This window comes from Bos indicus x Bos taurus, chromosome 4 (genome assembly GCF_003369695.1).
Source record: "Bos indicus x Bos taurus breed Angus x Brahman F1 hybrid chromosome 4, Bos_hybrid_MaternalHap_v2.0, whole genome shotgun sequence".
Taxonomy (NCBI): Eukaryota; Metazoa; Chordata; class Mammalia; order Artiodactyla; family Bovidae; genus Bos; species Bos indicus x Bos taurus.
The window spans coordinates 109,077,476-109,098,363 of record NC_040079.1 but is presented as its reverse complement, the minus strand read 5'-3'; the positions used below and the strand labels follow the sequence as shown (position 1 = coordinate 109,098,363).

The 20,888-nt window shown below is 36.8% G+C and overlaps 1 protein-coding gene across 2 annotated transcripts in view; it reads left to right on the top strand.

Annotated features, from left to right (window-relative positions):
• Positions 1 to 20,888, top strand: part of VPS50 (VPS50, EARP/GARPII complex subunit) — a 132,073-nt gene that overhangs the window by 64,368 nt on the left and 46,817 nt on the right. For both annotated transcript variants that reach the window (XM_027540160.1, XM_027540161.1), the window contains 3 exons: positions 2,659 to 2,750; positions 9,083 to 9,177; positions 9,514 to 9,612. In XM_027540160.1, coding sequence (XP_027395961.1) covers positions 2,659 to 2,750; positions 9,083 to 9,177; positions 9,514 to 9,612 — 286 coding nt within the window. The remainder of the gene's footprint in view (positions 1 to 2,658; positions 2,751 to 9,082; positions 9,178 to 9,513; positions 9,613 to 20,888) is intronic.

Below are 20,888 nucleotides of genomic sequence, written 5' to 3'. Positions count from 1 at the left end.
CCTCCTTTTGGAAATATTGTTGGGGAGGAAGAGGTTTAGAGAAAGAAAGAGAAAGGAGAAAGTGGGGAGGAGAGGAGAGCATTGAGCCAGGATCCTAGACCAGACATTTCACCCACCTCCTCTACTGCGTCTGCGAGTATGGGGACACCTGGCTTCAAGTGAAGAAGTCACTTTCATCCTCTCCAGGCTCCAGTCTTGCTCCGTAAAATGGTAGATTAAGAATAAACAAAAGAAACAAAATGTTTCGTCAGGTAGTAACACATTTACCTGTAGGATCTCTATAAAGTTTAGAGACAATGTAAAAAGTGCTAACACTAGTTATTAATATCATCCAAAGAAATGAATCAAGAGAGGTAATTATATTAATAATGAAATACCTATAGGCCTTTTTTTTTTTTCTTCTTCTAATTTCATTTTATTTAGGGAGTTTGTGAGCTTAGGGGATTTTTTTTCCCCCACAAAGTTCATGCTGTTTTGGCAACCTTAATTTTTTTCTAGATGTGGTAACTGTTTAGACATCTCAGCACCTTTTTTCCCTTTTCTAGTCCATTATTTAAGAAGAAACCAAAGCAAAAGTTTGGAACAAAATTAACACATACTTTAGATATAAGACAAGAGTGTAGAAGATAATATATTCTCATCATGGTGAAACTTGCTTTCTGCTCCAGGCAAATAGTTTCATGTATTATGTATGGATGTATATATTTATGTATACACATTTTCATGATGCTTTCAAATTGTGGTGATGGAGAAGACTCCTGAGAATCCTGGACTTCAAGATCAAACCAGTCAATCCTAAAGGAAATCAACCCTGAATTTTCACCAGAAGGGCTGTTGTTGCTCCAATATTTTGGCCCCCTGATGCAAAGAGCTAACTCATTAGAAAAGATCCTGATGATGGGAAAGACTGAAGGCAAAAGGAGAAAGGGGTGGTAGAGGATGAGATGGTTTAGAGTGTCACCCACTCTAGAGACATGAATTTGAGCAAACTCCAGGAGATAGTAGAGGACAGAAAAGCCTATCATGCTACAGTCCATGAGCTCTCAAAGAGTTGGACACAATTTAGCGACCCAACAACAACAAATAGATTCAAACTGAAAACTCTTTGATCCTTCTACATTTAGTCCTCTTTGCTAAAATTCTTTCTCTCTAATCTGTATAATTTAAGAATGCTGTAGACCCTGGTTAATCTGATCATCAGTTGACAATATCGAGGACTGTAAAAAGTCATTTGTTCACCAGAGAGTCTTCCTTTTGTATTCACATTAAGGCTTAAATTGTAGGAACCAGTAATTTAAAAATTATTCTTCGCAAACTTGATAAGCCTGAAAGGGCCTCTAGAGTTCACTTGTCGTTCTCTCCTTCATTGCAGGCAGATTCTTGACTGCTGAGCCGTGGGGAAGTCCTCTAGTTTATACTATTGGTATCTTAACACTTTACCATTTTAAATAAATCTCTAAAGCTATAGTGTAGTGTAGGTACATTGCTATGAGCTGCTGGGTTCATAATAGCCAGACCATACAGATGGTATGAGGATTCCTTTGTAGCTCAGTTGTTAAAGAATCTGCCTGCAATGCAGGAGGCCAGGGTTCAATTCCTCAGTCAGGAAGATCCCCTGGAGAAGGAAATGGCAACCCACTCGAGTGTTCTTGCCTGGGAAATTCCATGAACAGAAGAGCCTGGAAGGTGACAGTCCATAGGGTCGCAAGAGTTGGACACGACTTAGCAACTAAACCACTGACCCACCACCACAGATGGTATGGCTTAAACTGTAGGAGTGGTTACCAGTACACCAGGCATGCATCTGGGCTTCCCAGGTGGCTCGGTGATAAAGAACCCACTGCCAAGGAAGGAGACGTGGGTTCCATCCCTGGGTCAGGAAGATCCTCTGGAGAAGGAAATGGCAACCCTCTTCAGTCCAGGGGGTCGCAAAGAGTCGGACACGACTGAGCAACTAAACAACACAAAGGCATGTATCCAGGGCCTGGATATGAAGGGGCCTTTTGCTGATCACCGGTGGACGGACACCCTGCCAGCCTGAGATGAGAACAATCGATTTTCTCAGTTTATGCACACAGAGGCATAATTTTTAAAATATAATGTATTTATGTATTTTTCAGTTGCTTTTAGGGAGAGAATTATTTTTGAGGCCGGTCGTTGATCTTAACCTCTTGAAGTGGACATTGTTAGATTATTTACCTGGATTGGATAAAAGTATTCTGGATCATGAAAAATACAAATTGTATGCATCATTGCCTCACTGCATGAGAAGTTTTGCACTCCATACTCCTGTTAACATGTGTATTAATTGATAATTCGGTTAATCAGTCCTGTAATGCCCTGGCAGCAGGCAGTATATGGGTCATTGAGAACCTGGTTTCTGGGATTACACTGCCCAAGTTGGAATCCCACCTCCAGTCACACAAGACCTGAGTAGTCTTAGGTGTAAAGTATTATACTTAACATTTCAGAGTCTTGAGTTTGTCTCATCAAATGCATTTAATCCCAGTTCTTATTTTTGACATTGTTTTGATTATGTAAATATCGAGAATATTTTCTGTATTTTACATATGCTTACAGTATATTAGAGTTCACTTTTTTTTCTGCAGAATGAAATGTGAAGCAAGTTTAAAAGTGTATACCATCTTTTATTTTCAGAAGGGAGTAATATGATGGGTGCTGAAGAGACAAGTTTTGATCGTGGCTACATAAAAAAGAAATTAGAACATGGACTTACACGAATATGGCAGGTTTGGTTTTTTTAAACTATTTTTTTTTTCTGTGAAAACAGTAGAAACCTTCATGTCAAAAGTGTTTTACAGATTCATTGTTTAGGTTTTCTGTATTTGTTTTTCCTTGTAGATCTAGTCATATGTTATTTTCTTTGGAATAAGTCTGTTACTTGAGTTCTATAATTTATTAATAGTTGTGAATTATATTTGACTGTAACTGGCAGTAGAAAAGGTGTTTTAATTTGAAATTCTCCATTGAAAATATTCCCGGATTACATTTTACTTTTAGTATTGTAGCAGATCTGTGCTTTTCTAAAGAAGTTGTTTTCTTATTGAGATACTGTTTCTTTTATGTGTGTTTTTTTTTCCTTTTCTGTTAATTTTAGGAAAAGGATAACTGTGTAATAGATGACATACTTGGGTTGGAGTCTAGAATAGAGTGAAGGATTTTTTCCAACTCAGTGATTTTTGTGCCTTCAGTGAACCTTATGTGTCTATTGATTGTGTATTCCTAGGCTTTTCTTTTGCATTTCAGTAGCTCAGTTGTTGTTATCAGATAATTTAATTTATTAAAATTTTTCATTTCCTAGATAAAATGTAATTTCTTTGATAACTTTTTTGTTCTTTTTGGACTTCCTCAAAATTTAGAAGACCATAGAAACTTTGATATTATGTTCTTTTAAAATGTATTTTTGATTTTTCTAATGAAGCTGATATTTAGTTTGAAAATCTTTACAGAATTTCTTTTAAAAAATTGTCTAGCTAAATATATACTGCAAACATAAATTTCCTTAAGAATCACTTAGCAGTTATAATTTAGTGTTCTTCTGACTTTTTATTACTTGCTATTGGATATGCTATTTGAACTTATACTTTAATATTTAAATATGTGATAGTCTTTTATAATTTCTATTATGACCATATTAAGGTAATTTTTACCTTTCCACTTATTACAGGTTTAGGCTGACTTTTTTCCTGAATATTATATACAGAAAGGAAAATCTTATATCTAGGGTCAGATATGAATTGTTTCTGCTTAGGTCTTCTAATAGACTCTTAATTATACTTTGCTGAAATTGCGGAATCTATGATAAAATTTTTGGTAATTCAGCATACTTTGAAATATTGACCTGGTATTTTATATAGCTAGTTACTATTCAGTCTGGCAGCCTGATGTCATTCCTGCTATAGGAATATCTGTTAAATGTAAGATTTAGTGAAGCTATTCTCATTTAAACATTTGGCCAATTTAATGAAAGTCATCATGCTTTTGAATACAGATAATTGTATATTTCAGGTTTTAGAATATCTTCATCTCTACCAAGTCCCTTTTGCCCCTCCAATCCCAGTTCTCAACCAGTTGTACACAAGACTTTGTGTACGTTAGGAACTCATTGCTGTTGCATTGCTTCAGTCGTGTCCGACTCTGTGTGACTCCATAGACGACAGCCCACCAGGCTCCCCCGTCCCTGGGATTCTCCAGGCAAGAACACTGGAGTGGGTTGCCATTTCCTTCTCCAGTGCATGAAAGTGAAAAGTGAAAGTGAAGTCGCTCAGTCGTATCCGACTCTTAGCGACCCCATGGACTGCAGCCTATCAGGCTCCTCTGTCCATGGGATTTTCCAGGCAAGAGTACTGGAGTGGGGTGCCATTGCCTTCTCCGTAAGAACTCATTAGTGTTTGTTAAACTGAAATTACAAAGCTCGATGCAATTGCAAAAAGGCAAAGTCTCTGAAAAATAAGTATTTTTTAATAACACATCTAGCAGACAAAACCTGATAGGAGTTGAATTCATTTGATAGCACAACCTGACCACTGTTATCATTGGCTTTTTATAGTATTTATTTTTCCCATTAAAGTGAACATGCATATGTTACAGGGATATTCATGTGTTTTATTTTGGGATGCTGCCCTTGACCCCACTGGGGGTTATATATAATATATGCTGTACAGGCTATAATATATTTCTGATACCTGAAGTGCTAATTTCAAAGCAGAAATGAGCATGTGACAATTTACAGACATTTATCATAAATTTATTGTGGAGATAATGATAAGTGATGATTGAGAAGCATAAGATAGTTAACATTTCTGACATAAAACTAGATTCAGAATCATAATCACCTTGATTTTTGATGTGAAAAGTTTTTAGAATTTTATGGCAAATTTTTCCTGCATTTTGACTCAGTTAGAACCTTTCAGGGAAAAAGGTTGTATCAATCATAATATGTGTATCACACTGTTTGTGGGTTTACAAACATGGTAATTGAAAGCATGGTCCTTGACCTCATGGAGCTTACATATTTAACCATATGAAATTCTTGGTCTTCCAAAATTTTCTTTTTAGTCTTTAACTACGTGAGAAATGGCAGTTTTAAAATGCTTACTGATTTCTCTTTATTATAGGAAATTAGAGTTGGCATATTTCTACTTTTTTTGAATTGGAAGTTATCTTTACAATCTAATATACTTCCTACCTTTAAATTCTTCTAGGGGCATTTGAAAAATAACCATGTATTTCTTCTTTGTGTTGGGAATTAGGCTGTGTGTGTATTAAAGCAGCTAACTATGTATTACTCTCATCTATATCCTTATTTGGTTTTGGTTTTCTTGGTCTGTGCTGCTCTGAGGGAGCAGTTTTAATCTTCTGGTGTGATTGTAATTTTGTCAGGTTTTTTTTATTTCTAACAGCTTTGGCTTTTTATATTTGGATACTATGTTGACTGATGCTGCAATGCTAATAACCACTTACCTTGTTTGTACATAATTCTCTTTATTAATTTTAAAGAAATAGCTCTTTTCCTCTTAGGCATTTTGCAATGAATTCTAGTTTGCTCTATTATTACCATTACTGTTCATATTTTCCTAATAAATACTTGACAGTTCCCTTATTTTAAATGTTTTTGTATCATGTTTTGGTTTTGTCTCCTATTGATATAGAAAAAAATTGTTTTCCAAGAGTGGCTTTATCTTATAATAGAGCAATTGAATATGATGTTTATATTTTCATTAGTGTTTTACTTTATACTTCTTTAATTATTTGAGAACTTGAACATTTAAAAATCTATTAGTTATTTGTGAATTATTTTCTCATATTTTTTGCTCATTCGTTTTAAAATACTTATTTGATAAAGGATAATCCTTTGTATATCATTTGTGTATTTTAACTTACATTTTTGATGTGCAGATGGTTTTTTATGAGGTCAAACTGTTGACATTTGTCCTTTATGACATGTTGCATTTATTCTTAAAGTATGCTTTTTTATGTAAAGCTCTGGTCAGTATTCATTTGGTAATTACAAATACTTATCGAAAGTTTGTATTAATTGCTATATCCCTAATACCTAGAATACTGCTTAGAAAACTTAATAGGTAGTTAGAAAATATTTTTGCCTTTTTATTGAATTTTTAATCTTTTGAAAGCCTACAAAAACATTTACTTAATCTGTTTTATATTTCTTTTGATACGTGATGTAAAAAGAGGATGTCTTCCCCCACATACAACCCCCCCACCACCAGTTATTCAGGTTTCCCTTCTCTACTTCTTGGATAATCTTTGTTCTTCTCTCTTTTTTTGGGATACCTCCTTGTAGCAAGAGTCAGTGAAAAGAGGAGACTCTGAAGGCAGATAGACCTGGGTTAAATCTTTGCTTTCTCTTTCACTGGCATGTGGATTTAGGCAATTAGTTGACCTCTTTCAAAGAATGCCCCTGCAATGAGGGAGACCTGGGTTCTGTCCCTGGGTTGGGAACATCTCCTGGAGAAGGGAAAGGATACCCACTCCAGCATTCTGGTCTGGAGAATTCCATGGACTGTATGGTCCATGGGGTTACAAAGAGTTGGACGTAACTGAGATGTATGGTGTTGGAGAAGACTCTTGAGAGTCCCTTGGACTGCAAGGAGATCCAACCAGCCCATCCTAAAGGAGATCAGTCCTGAGTATTCATTGGAAGGACTGATGTTGAAACTGAAACTTCAATACTTTGGCCACCTGATGCGAAGAGCTGACTCATTTGAAAATACCCTGATGCTGGGAAAGACTGAGGGCAGGAGGAGAAGGGGATGACAAAGGATGAGATGGTTGGATGGCATCCCCGACTCAATGGACATGGTTTTGGGTAGACTCCAGGAGTTGGTGATGAACAGGAAGGCCTGGCATGCTGCGGTTCATGGGGTCACAAAGAGTTGGACACGACTGAGTGACTGAACTGAACTGAGCAACTTTTACTTTCACTTTGACCTCTTTCAGTTTCTCTTTGCCTAGGGGGATAATGAAGGCTTGCTTAACAACCCTGTTTTAGAATTAAAGATAATATGTAAAGTTCTTAGTATAATGCTGGAGAAAAGTAAATACTCAGAAAACAGTAGTTTTTATTGCTGTTTGTTAAGCACTTACATGTGTATTAGCACTGTTTGATTTATCTTTCCTATTCCATTGATTTTTCTGTATATTGCTAGCATTTTTTGGATAGTTTTTAATATCTTAATGTAGGTGGTACAAGTCCTCTGATATCACTCATAACTTTTACTCCCTCTTTTCAAAGCACTATTTTTTTAAAAAAGGTTATTGTCTATTTCTTATTTCTGGTGAATATTAGAATAATTGTTCAGAAGAAAATTTTTTTGTGTATGTGATTTTGGTTAGAATCTCCCTGTATCTCTACATTAACTTGGAAAAATGGACATATTTATAATATTTAGTCACCTATTCAGTCCCTTAACTCAATTTATGGACATTCTTTTGTATCCCCTTAGAGTTGCTATTAATAGTTCTTTCTTATAGATCTGATAGCCCTTATTAAAGTTATTCCTAAGTGTACTGTATTTTTAATAATTTTTTTTGAATGAAATCTCTCCATTTTCAGGTGCCACAACAGGTATACATGGAAATATTAATTTTTATATGTTGTACATAAATACCTCACATAATTATCTTATTCTGATTATTTTGAATCAATTATTTTGGGGTTTCTAGCGTACCAAGTAGTGATTGGTGATTTTTACCTATACACCTAGTTCAGTTCAGTTGCTCAGTCATGTCCAACTCTTTGCAACCCCATGGACTGTAGCACTCCAGGCTTACCTGTCCATCACCAACTCCTGGAGCTTACTCAAACTCACGTCCATTGCGTTAGTGATGCCATCCAACCATCTCATCCTCTGATGTCTCCTTCTCCTCTCGCCTTCAGTCTTCCCCAGCATCAGGGTCTTTTCAGAGTCAGCTCTTCGCATCAGGTGGCCAAAGTATTGGAGTTTCAGCTTCAGCATCAGTCCTTCCAATGATCACCCAGGACTGATCTCCTTTAGGATGAACTGGTTGGATCTCCTTGCAGCCCAAGGGACTCTCAAGAGTCTTCTCCAACACCACAGTTCAAAAGCATCAATTCTTTGGCGCTCAGCTTTCTTTATAGTTCAGCTCTCACATCCATACATGACTACTGGAAAAACCATAGCCTTGACTAGATGGACCTTTGTTGGCAAAGTAATGTCTCTGCTTTTTAATATGCTGTCTAGGTTTGTCATAGCTTTTCTTCCAAGGAGCAAGCGTCTTTTAATTTCATGGCTGCAGTCACCATCTGCAGGGATTTTGGAGCCCCAAAATAAAGTCTGACACTGTTTCCATTGTTTCCCCATCTATTTGCCATGAAGTGATGGGACCAGATGCCATGATCTTAGTTTTCTGAGTGTTGAGTTCTAAGCCAACTTTTTCACTCTCCTCTTTCACTTTCATCAAGAGGCTCTTAGTTCTTCACTTTCTGCCATAAGGGTGGTGTCATCTGCAAATCTGATGTTATTGATATTTCTCTCAGCAATCTTGATTCCAGCTTCATCCAGCCTGGCATTTCACATGATGTACTCTGCATATAGGTTAAATAAACAGAGTGACAATATACAGCCTTGACGCACTCCTTTCTTGATTTGGAACCAGTCTGTTATTCCATGTCCATTTCTAACTGTTGCTTCTTGACCTGCATACAGATTTAGGGTGATTACTTAAATCTGTATGCAGATTTAAGTGATTACTGCATACAGTATAAGGTGATTATACTAGATATACACAAATAGTGGTGATCTTTACCTGTGTATCTAGTATAAGAATATAATTCTTATCTTGCATGTGTATGTGTATATTAATAGTGATGACTGTGGCCTATACTATTTTTATATTTGATTATGGAACTGTTTCTGATATCACCCTTTGTTGGGTATTGGCCTAAATAGATATTTTTTTTTATCAAGTTAATCTATTCCTGTCTCATTTTAATGTGTAGCTATACAAAAACATGGTTCTTAGAACTTACCTTCTTTATTTTGGATTTACTTGAAACATTTTTTGTTTTGTTTTATAGGATGTTCAGCTAAAAGTTAAAACCTACTTGCTTGGAACTGATTTGTCTATATTCAAATATGATGATTTCATCTTTGTTTTGGATATAATAAGCAGGTAGTATTTGAGATCTTGTCTTATTCTTTATCTTGTTTCATTGAACCATGATAATTAATGAAATCTCGGATCAGTGAGTTACAAGCTGTAACTTCGTGGAAGTGAAGATAATTGAGCATTCACAGTCTAATTTCTGCTGGTTTATTTGTGAATGTGTTTAAATATTTCTGCCCTATTGATGTTTGTAAACTGTAATGCATTTGTAATCTTTAGAATTTCTTCAAGCATCCAAATTTTTATGATTTGTTATCTTTGAATAAAGATGACCTGGACTTCTTTTATTTCCCTATAATAAACATGTTGCTGAAATTGTTATAAATCTTTCTGTCTACCTAGGTTGATGCAAGTTGGAGAAGAATTTTGTGGTAGCAAGTCTGAAGTTTTGCAAGAATCTATTAGAAAACAAAGTGTCAATTATTTTAAGAACTACCATAGGTAAGAACTCTAATAAACATGTATAGACTTATTTAGCTAGTAAGAATAGCTTTTTCTCATGTTTATTAATCTTATAGCATTGATTGGTTTAAAAGAATTACTTTTGAATTTGAAAGACTGTCTTCTTTGTAGCTCTTTTTAGGGTGATTAGGTTATTATGTCTTTTCTACCAAAAATAACATAAGTTATTCTCATTACTTTTTGTAAATTTCAATATGTACTTTGTCTTAAGGGGTTTAAAATGTTGAACTGACTTCTTTGTGGGTATAAGATGATTCTTACGTGGAGGATCCCTAGAAACATTTGACCACTATTCTCTACCTGCATATATGGTGTGAGTTTAGTGAGGAAGTTAAATCAATAGAGGCAGCACTCAGCGAGGCGGACGTGCTTGAAACTACGTGCCTTTTAGGAGTAAAAAGGCTTTTAGAGAAGGGGGCATGATATTCAGAATCTAGCTACAAGGCCAAGACTATGTACTATGTTGCTTTGACAAACAGTGACTACCAGTTTAAAAAGGGTGCTGTGGAGTAGTTTTGGGAGTGGACAAAGGTGGGAAAGAATGTTCATGTAGCAGTGTGATGGTACGCTTAAAGTAGCATTAAACTGAGAGAGTGAACAGGTATTAGACCTTTCTCCATGTAAGCTGGACCCGGTACTGTATCTCTTACATATATTTTATCATTTGCATTGAGGTATATTTCACTTGTTAGTCTGCTTTTTAAAATGTTTTGATTTTGTTGTTACTTGGTACCAGGGAGAGTTGGGATTTGAAATTCTTTTTCTCCTTGTTCAGAGTCAACCTCTGGTCACAGTGATATGTGCTGAGTCAGAAGAGAGATTACTACACGTGAAACCATTGACTAATTTATTATTCAATATTTTTAAGTACACATTTTCTGTCTTAATAGTAAACTCTTAAAATTAAATATGGGCTTTTCTGATAGCTCAGTTGGTCAAGAATCTGCCTAAAAGGCAGGAGACCCCGGTTCAATTCCTAGATCTGGAAGATCCACTGGAGAATGGAAAGGCTACCCACTCTAGTATTCTGGCCTAGAGAATTCCATGGACTGTGTAGTCCCTGGGGTCACAAAGAGTCAGACACGACTGAGTGACTTTCACTCACTCACTCATTAAATATTTATTTTTAAAATATATATATGTATATATATTTTTGAAATCTTAAAAGGTTTATTTTACAGCTATTTTCCTAAAAGTGTATGTGGAAGGAAAAGAAACCAAAGAGATGAAATTTACACTTTTGTACAAATGCACAAGTCTATTTGATGTAGAATAATTACTGATGTCTAAATCTATTCCTAATATTGCTATCTGATCTGTGCTTTGCCATGTTTCTTTTCTTTCTTTTTTTTTTTTTAAGATGCTTGCTTTCTTTTTTTAATTTTTTTTCCAACTACAATTTTATTTTATTTTTAAACTTTACAAAATTGTATTAGTTTTGCCAAATATCAAAATGAATCCTCCACAGGTATAATTTAAATTGATTATTTACCAAAGTGGGCTTCCGTGGTGGCTCAGATTCTCAAAAAGAATTTGCCTGCAGTGCAGGAGACCCAGATTTGATCCCTGAGTTGGGAAGATCCCCTTGAGAAGGAAATAGTTACCCACTCCCGTATTCTTGCCTGGAGAATTCCATGGACAGAAGAGCCTGCTGGGCTACAGTCCGTGGGGTCACAAAGAGTCGGACATGACTGAAGTGACTTAGCACGCATGCACAGGAAGACAGTGGTAAGGGAACAACATAAAACCCTAACACTACCTTTGTTTACAACTTCCTTTTCTGTTAGAACTTAAGCCCTACTAAAGTAGAAGTCCCAGCCTGTACACATTGCTTTCCAAAATGAGAGTGGCCTTGTAATCACAGATGGGAAATGGAAAAGAATCAAGAATTGTGAAGAAAGGAGAAACCTAACTTACCCGTTAGAATGAAGGCATGCTGCTTGTCCATTTCCCAAAGTTTGCTTTGTATCCTACAATACCACTGGAGGGTCTTCTGTTCATTGTGACTGCAAGATGTATGCAGTGCAGAGATGTGGGTTCATTTAATGGTTTCCATTCTGCATTCCACTTTATTATCAAAAGGTGTCTGTCATCTGTTGCCACCAGGTATAATAGGCATTTCTAGATGCTAATGGAGATTCCTCACAAAAGTTCACCTTGATGAACTTAGAAAACGTAGATATTAATGATTGTTTTCAAAACACTCAACATTTTAATTGACTTTTCTCAGAAACACTTGTGAAACTTGTTTCACAGTGAGGAGGCTATATTGTATTGTTAGAAGGAGAGGAGGACTGGGAAATAGTAAATTGGGTTCTTATCCCGTTTTTGCCTCTCACTTCACTGACATTGACCAAATTACTTAACCCTCTGGGATATGGTTCTATCTATCAATTGTAAAATGAGGTGGTTGGACTAAATGGTCTCCCTAAGTATTACCTGCAGATCTTTCCCTTTTTTTATGCTGCTCTGTATATTATAAAAGTAGGTTAAAACATAAAGATTTAAATTTTTTTTTTGTAGTATTCTTCCCTTTCCGCAGTGTTTAAACCAGTCTTGCTTATATACTGCCTGTAATCATTCTCTCTCCAACAGCTGCCATTTGGGAAATTATAATGAAAATTACTTGGCAAAGTGGGTGCCAACCATCACTCTGTTCTAAAGCAAGATGAACTTAACAGGCAGTTTAGAAACGATGCCAGTGGACAAATATTGAGTTGATGAAAGTCATTACATTAGCCAGTGATGAATCTAAATCTACTAAATTCTGATTTAATACCTCCTTCACCAAATCATACTACATAAATACCAAAAAATACCGTGAAACATGGTGAACTAGCATCATCTGTTTCGATTTTATTAAAGTGTTTAAACATGCTTACAGTTTGTTTCATGGTCTTCTGCCAAATAGAGCTCTTGAGAATGAAGAAATTCCTGAACCGAATTATCCTGACTTTGAGTCCATTTAGGCTGTTGGTTTGAAGGCGTAGACTTAACAACAGGGTGAACGTAGAAGCATTTTACTCTTTGGCAGAACATCTGTTTACAGAATGCACTGGTGTTTTTTTGTGGAAGTATTAAAGTTTGCCTGCCGTTATGTTTTTCTTGGGCAAAGTTGGATGAGCATGTGAGGAAGCACAGTCTCTGTCATCATCTGTCAGTGTAACTTCACATCTTTCAAGGTGTGTTTTATTCCCCCAAGTTTCTTTATGTTCAGGCTCTAAGTTTGTATACACCAAAAGCTGTCAGTCTTCTGGCAGATGTTGCAGAATTCCCCAAAGCACAAATAATCTAAAACAGTAATGACGTAGAGACTGTGCAGTAGTGTACTGTTGTCAAGACATTTAACAAGTACAGTTTGTTTTTAATTGCTTTAATAATCAAAGTTTATAAATGTGTTCAGTGACCTTAAAGGTGCATTGACTGATGTCAGAAGAAGAGAAAGATCACCTATCCTTGTAGGGAGAAACGTCTTTGCTTGCCTGAGTAAGAAAGGTTTGGTTTATTCCTTAAAGTGTATTTAAAATGTGTGCTTCTAGAGTTAGTTTTATTATCCATATACTTATCTTTGTTTTCTCTCTTGGTCAAGTGATTGAATCGTGTCTTCTGGTTTGAATATTGGACCTGATATCTTCTAAAACCGACTTGCCTGCTCATGTCACACTGCTCCTCCCTCCCCTGCCCATATATCCTCTGCCAAGTACACTGTTTTGGTTAAGGCTTCAGAGAGAGTAGAAAATAAGTTATCAGTAATTTTAGTTGTATAAGATACCTGAGAGATTTTTTTTTAAGGAAAAGGTTAACCAGTATAATAACTTCAATGTACATTGAAGTTATTTGTTATATATACATTGAAGTATAAGTGTCCATGGATACATTTACCTAGTATTGCATTATAACAAACTATCCTGAAACTTACAGGCTTAAAACAACCACCATCTTATTGTTATTTCATGTATTCTGTGAGTCAGGAATAATTTAAGCAGGGATCAAGATCCTTCTGCTCCTCGTAGCATTGACTGGGGTGACTCAGCGCTCAGCTTTGTGTGGCGGGTTCAGGATGGCTTCACTTGGTGGAGGTGGCTGGAAGGCTGTACAGCTGGCTTGGTTTCAGCGGCCCACATGTGGCCTCCCTCGTGGGGCGCTCAGTGTGGCTGGACTTCTTCTATGGCAGCTGGCTTCCCTTGGAACTCGCATTCCAAGAGAACCACGTGGAGGGTGCTTGGCCTTTTCAGACACGCTCGGGACTCATGCAGTCCTTCTACCACATTCCATCGAATGTAGACTTCTCATCACGCTGGTTCAGATTGAAGGGGAGGGAAATCAGACTTTCTCTGTTGACAGGGGAGTGGTTAGGTCATGTAGAAGAGCTGTGTGTGGAATAGGAGATACTGTTGCAGCCCTGTTTGCTGTATTCCTTGGGGAAATGGAGAAATGTTTTCAGAAACCAGGTTTTGGGGGGATTTGGTGAAAATGGTACCAATAAATTAGTTTATTTTTAGTACATGACATGTTCTTCTAAAAATTCAATTATGTAAAATATGACTATTTTCCATGTCTAAACTATAAAGAGGGCTTAAATTTTGAACTTAAAATGAGAGCAAAAGGGACAGTGTCTTCATAATATATACCTCTTATATCAGACTAGTTTCTCTTCTGTATATATGTACATACACATTATATATACACACATATATATATATGCACATGTGTGTATATATAATGTGTATGTACATATATACAGAACAGAAATATGTACATACACATAAATATACCATAATAGTGAGTGAACAACTATCAAATTCCACTTTTCCTCCTGCTGGCCGTGCGGTGTTATCAGTGGCCTTGGGTTCCAACCTTTACTGTGTTCCTCACTAGCTTTACCACCCATGTGATTTTAACCAATCTTTAATTTTCTGAGCATCAGGTTCCTTCTCTACAAAGTGTATAAAGCTTATGTTGGGTATTCTACCTTCTTTAAACTCTGTGCTTTTATCATTTGCTTTTGGAGCCTAACTCCTATTGCTTTAATCTTTTATTAGGTTAAGTAAAAGATCTGTATTTCACACACTTGTAATTCATTGATATTTTCCCTTTAACTTGTCGGTCAACATATTTGAGACAGTTTGTAGATTGGTTATTATCTTCTTCACAATGTTTGCACTTTAAAATCTCTTTAATTTTATTTTAGTTGCACCTGTTCTTTAGTTTGCCAAAAAAATTCTTTGTATCCTGCTGATATTCTGGTTTCTTGAAGATGCGGGTGACACCCACTTCGCTTAAAGTAATGACCGAGATTGCTTTTCACTTAACTTTATGATTACAGTCAATTTTGTTATTCAGCATCCGATCGCAGTTTGTACTTTACATACTTAACTGCTTTTTTATCATAACTGCTATCTTGTGTGTGTTAGTCCAATAAATTAGAAAAAAGGATATAAAATATAGATCCTTCCATTTGTATAAAATGTTCTTGGGGAAAGCGTTGCAGAGGAAGTTTTCCTTGGCTTTATTGAATCCATTTGGATAATATTAACCAACGTATGGTTTCCAGTAAAAAGGGATATTTTTCCTTTTTGCTGTTGTTGCTGACCATGTTGCAGTGAAAAGAACGTGACTTGGAAATCAGGCCCCTGTCTCTGCTGTCTGCTAGTTGTGAGCCTGTGACCCCTCACAAGTGGATGAATGCTTGCTTGAGCCACCTGTGGCTTTACCTTTAAAATGGGCCTGCCTTTTATTGCAGACAGTTTGGGAGGATAGTGATATATTAATAGTTTTTTCCTTTGAAAAAATTTTATTAAAACTTAACTCACATGCTGCTATTGCTGCTAAGTCGCTTGAATCGTGTCCGACTCTGTGCGACCCCATAGACGGCAGCCCACCAGGCTCCCCCGTCCCTGGGATTCTCCAGGCAAGAACACTGGAGTGCGTTGCCACTTCCTTCTCCAATGCAGGAAAGTGAAAAGTGAAAGGGAAGTCACTCAGTCATGTCCGACTCTTTGCGACCCCATGGACTGCAGCCTACCAGGCTCCTCCGTCCATGGATTTTCCAGGCAAGAGTACTCGAGTGGGGTGCCATTGACTTCTCCGAACTCACATAAATGTATGCATATCTTATTGTACAGCTCTGTGAATTTTTAATATATGTACACTGCGTAAGGGGCTTCCCAGGTGGCGCTAGTGGTAAAGAACCTGCCTTACGGTGCAGGAGACCCAAGAGTTGCGGATTCCATTCCTTGGTTGGGAAGATCTCTTGGAGGAGGGTGTGGCAACCCACTCCACTATTCTTGCCTGGAAAATCCCCGTGGACAGAGTCAAACACGACTGACGTGACTTAGCCCGCAGGCACACACACTGCATAAACTTCCCGGGTTAATATATGTAACTTTTCCAGTATCCCCGAAGAATCTTTTGTACTTTTCTCAGTCAGTAGCCTCAGTCAGAGTTAACTGCTGTTCTTAGCTTGTGTCACCACTGACTAGTCATGGCTGAACATTATGTAAATATTGTGGTTTTATAAATATTATTCTGAATTGTGTTGCTTTTGTTGTTTCTCACACACATAGACATGTGAGTTGATTTAGTGTGTTGACCCAGAATTCCTATGATCTGGGGGTTAAATTAGCATTTTAGTAAATTTAATTGGAAATTCTTTTGAATGCCCATGTATATAATATGTCATGTGTGAACAGTGATGGTTTTATATATTACTTTCTAACATTTGTATTGGTTAGGACTTCTGGTACAATTTTGAATAGAAGTGCCAACAAGGGACATTCTTTCACTCAGTACTTTACCAGTAAGTATGATATTTGTGGTAGGTTTTTGTAGACACTCTATATCAGATGAAAGAAATTCCTAAGAGATAGTCAACTTTAAGTCAAAAGGTATTACTAAAAGTAAAGGAGATACTTCATAATGATAAATAGATTTTCGTTAGGAAGGTATGACAGTCATAAATTTGTAAGCTCTTACTAAGATAAAATCAAAATATATAAAGCAAAAATATTCAGATTAGAAGAAGAAATAGACAATTTATAATCATAGTTGAGAATTTTTACGTGCCACTTTTAGTAATTGGTAATATAAACAGACAAAAAAATCAGTCCGGATATATGTTAGACCAGATGTTAATAAAATTTACCTAATTTATGTAGATATATTGATATATATATATGTTTACACATATATGTATGTATACATTATAATATTTAATAGGTGAAGAGTTCATATTTTTTTTCAGAGCAGAAGGACAGTTAATCAAAGTCAATCAATTGCTGGGACTCAAAGCAAGTCTTTGAAAAAGTCTTTCAAAAGATTAAAATCAGAGCATATTCTGACCACAGTGGAATTAAACTAGAAATAAATAAGAGAGAACTAGAAAATCTGCCAGTTTTTGGATATTAAGCAACCTATTTTCCATGTTAAAGAAGGAACCATATTGAGAATTAGAAAATATTTAAAAATGAATGTTAATAAACATATAATATAAAACTGTGAGGTGTAACTAAAGCAGAGGGGGAGATTTTTAGTTTTAAATGCATTTTTTGGTTAAAGAAGAAGGTTTGAAAATCAGTGCCCTAAGCTTACATTTCAAAAAGTTTAGAAAATGACAGCAAATTAAACCTAAAGAAATAGTGGGAAGATAAATTATAAGAGTAGAAATCAGTATACGTGAAGGAGGCGAGTGAAAAAGTTGGCTTAAAGCTCAACATTCAAAAAACGAAGATCATGGCATCTGGTCCCATCACTTCATGGCAAATAGATGGGGAAACAGTAGAAACAGTAAACAGCTGTAGAAAAAGTAAACAGCTGACTTTATTTTTTGGGGCTCCAAAATCACTGCAGATGGTGACTGTAGCCATGAAATTAAAAGACACTTGTTCTTTGGAAGGAAAGTTATGAACAACCTGCTGCTGCTGCTGCTAAGTGGCTTCAGTCGTGTCCGACTCTGTGTGACCCCATAGACGCCAGCCCACCAGGCTCCCCTGTCCCTGGGATTCTCCAGGCAAGAACACTGGAGTGGGTTGCCATAAGTTCCTTCTCCAGTGCATGAAAGTGAAAAGTGAAAGTGAAGTCGCACAGTCGTGTCCGACTCTTCGCGACCCCATGGACTGCAGCCTACCAGGCTCCTCCATCCATGGGATTTTCCAGGCAAGAGTACTGGAGTGTGGTGCCATCGCCTTAGCATATTAAAAAGCAGACATTACTTTGCCAACAAAGGTCCATCTAGTCAAGGCTATGGTTTTTCCAGTAGTCCTGTATGGATGTGAGAATTGGACTATAAAGAAAGCAGAGCACCAAAGATTTGATGCTTTTGGACTGTGGTGTTGGAGAAGACTCTTGAGAGTCCCTTGGACTGCAGGGAGATCCAACCAATCCATGCTAAAGGAAATCAGTCCTGGGTGTTCATTGGAAGGACTTATGTTGAAGCTGAAACTCCAGTACTCTGGTCACCTGATGCGAAGAGCTGACTCTGAAAAGACCCTGATGCTGGGAAAGACTGAAGGTGGGAGGAGAAGGGGATGACAGAGGATGAGCTGGTTGGATGGAATCACAGACTCAATGGACATGAGTCTGGGTAAACTCCAGGAGTTGGTGATGGACAGGGAGGCCTGGCGTGCTGCAGTCCATGGGGTCGCAAATAGTCAGACACAACTGAGCAACTGAACTGAGAAGTCAATGAAAGAGAAAGTAAATGTATAATAGAAGGAAATCTACAATACTACTTAGCAAAACTGGGCAAGAAGAAGAAAGAGATTATATCATCAGTTAAAGGGATATCTGTAGATCTTAAGGGGCTTCCCTGGTGTCTCAGTGGTAAAGAAACAGCCTGCAATGCAGAAATCACTGGAGACACGCATTTGATTCCTGGGTCAAGAAGATCCCCTGGAGGAGGGAATGGCAACTCACTCCAGTATTCTTGCCTGGAGAATCCCATGGACGGGAAGCCTGGTGGGCTGCCGTCTATGGGTCGCACAGAGTCAGACACAAACTCCTTCAGAGAGTAGAAGAGAACTTCCCTGGTAGTCCAGGTGTTAAGGATCTGCCTTCCAATGCAGAGAATAGAAAAGGAGGGAATGCTTTATAACTTATTTTATGAGGCCATCATAGCACTAATGCCAAAACATTACAAACAAGAAAAATTACAGGTTAGTAGCTCAAAAGAACTTAAGGGCAAAAGTCCTGAACAAAAGATGGGCAAGTTATATCCAATATATCTAAAAAAAGACAGTACTTCAAGAACAGGCAGAGTTGAATACAGGAATACACGGTGGACTAGACTTTTTAAAAATTAATAAATTTAATTTACTATTGCACAGCTATAGGAAAAATACAATATTGATCATTTTAATAGATGAAGAAAGAATTTCAATAAGATTTCCTTTGTAGTTCATAATTTTAAGAAATCATGTCTGTAATTTTTACTTTCAATCTAGTTTTGCTTCCAGTCTGATTTTAACTTCAACCTTATAGTTCAAGTATGCTTCTTATAAATAGCATATATGGTTTTTAAATTTTAACCTTCAGTTGCACAATTTTTGTGTTTCGATTGGACCTTTATTTCATTTTCATGTAATTTATTATTGGCATAGTTGGGTTTAAGCCCATCATATTGCTGTTTGATTTCTAGAAGTGTAGATAACTGTTTTTTCATTCATTTTTTTCTCTCTCTGCTTTCTTTTGGATTGACTGTGTCTTTTCAATTTTCAAATTACTTTTTTGTCAGCCTAAAATTTGTATTCTGGTAGTGGCTACCATCAACATTCCAATATGCATTCCTGTTCTGTTACAGTTGACCTTAGGTTAATATGCTTCCAAAATAATGCAGGAACCAACTTTATAACTCATTTACCTTCTCTTTTAATGTTATTGTCATATATTTTACTTTCTATATTATTTTCTATACTTTTTATATGTAGGTATAACTAAGCTTCAGTCTGTGAGTTGGTATCTTTCATCACCATAATAGTTTTATATTATTGTGTAATATAATACCATGAATTTTAGCAACTTAAAACAATGCCCTTTTGCTTTCTCACAGTTCTGTGAAAGTCTGGATGTCTTGTCTAGGTTCCCAGCTTAGGTTCTCATAGGGCCTAAATCCAGGTGTTAGCTGATCTTTCATCTGAAGACTTTGAGGAAGAATCTGCATCTGAGCACATTCAAGACACTGGCCCAGTTCCGTGCCCTGTGGGTTTAGGACTGAGGCTTCTGTTTTCATGCTACCCGTCAGCTAAAAAGCCTTCAGCTTCTTATGTCTCTGGTCCTTGCACTTGACCCCTTTGGTTTCAAAAGCCAGAAATTCTGTCTGACTTCCCCATCTTTTGTCAGGAGAAGAATAAAGATCTACTTTAAAAGGGCTTGTTCAATTAGGGTGTTCCACCTGGATAATTTCTGTTTTGATTAACTCAAGGCAGTTCAAGTAATCTTACTTATATCAGTAGAATCCCTTTTTTCCATATTTGGTGATGTAATCACAGGGTGGTCTTCATCATATTTATTCCTGGGCAATAGTGCAGACAATCTTTAGGGATTTTAGAGTGCCTTTTAGAGTCCTGCCTATCTCAATAATTGTTCTATAGTAATAGCTTCATCGAGATATAAGTCACATACCAAAAATGCCAAAAATTCACTCCTATAAAGTATATATTAATAATTCAGCAACAGCATCACCACTGTCTAATTTCAGAATATTTTTATCACTTCAAAAAATAACCCTTTACCAGTTAATTGGCACTTTTCTCCTCCTGTAGCATCTGACAATCACTTACTTATTTTTTGTCTCTGTGTATTTGCCCATTGTGTTTGCCTACATATAAACATTTCATAAAAATGAAATCATACATTATATGGCCTTTTGTGTTTGGCTCTAACTTAGAATATTTCTAACAGTTCATCCATGTTGGAGCATGTAACAGAACTTCTTTCTTTTTCATTGGTAAATAATATTCCATTGTATGGATAGACCATAATTTGATTATCCTTTCCTCGGTTAATGGACATTTGGGTTGTTTTCACTTTTTCAGTTCAGTTCAGTTGCTCAGTCGTGTCTGACTCTTTGCGACCCCATGGACTGCAGTACGTCAGGCCTCTCTGTCCATTGCCAATTCCCAGAGTTTACCCAGACCCATGTCCATTGAGTCTGTGATGCCATCCAACCATCTCATCCTCTGTCGTCCCCTTCTCCTCCTGCCTTCAGTCTTTCCCAGCATCAGGGTCTTTTCAGAGTCAGCTCTTCGCACGAGGTGGCC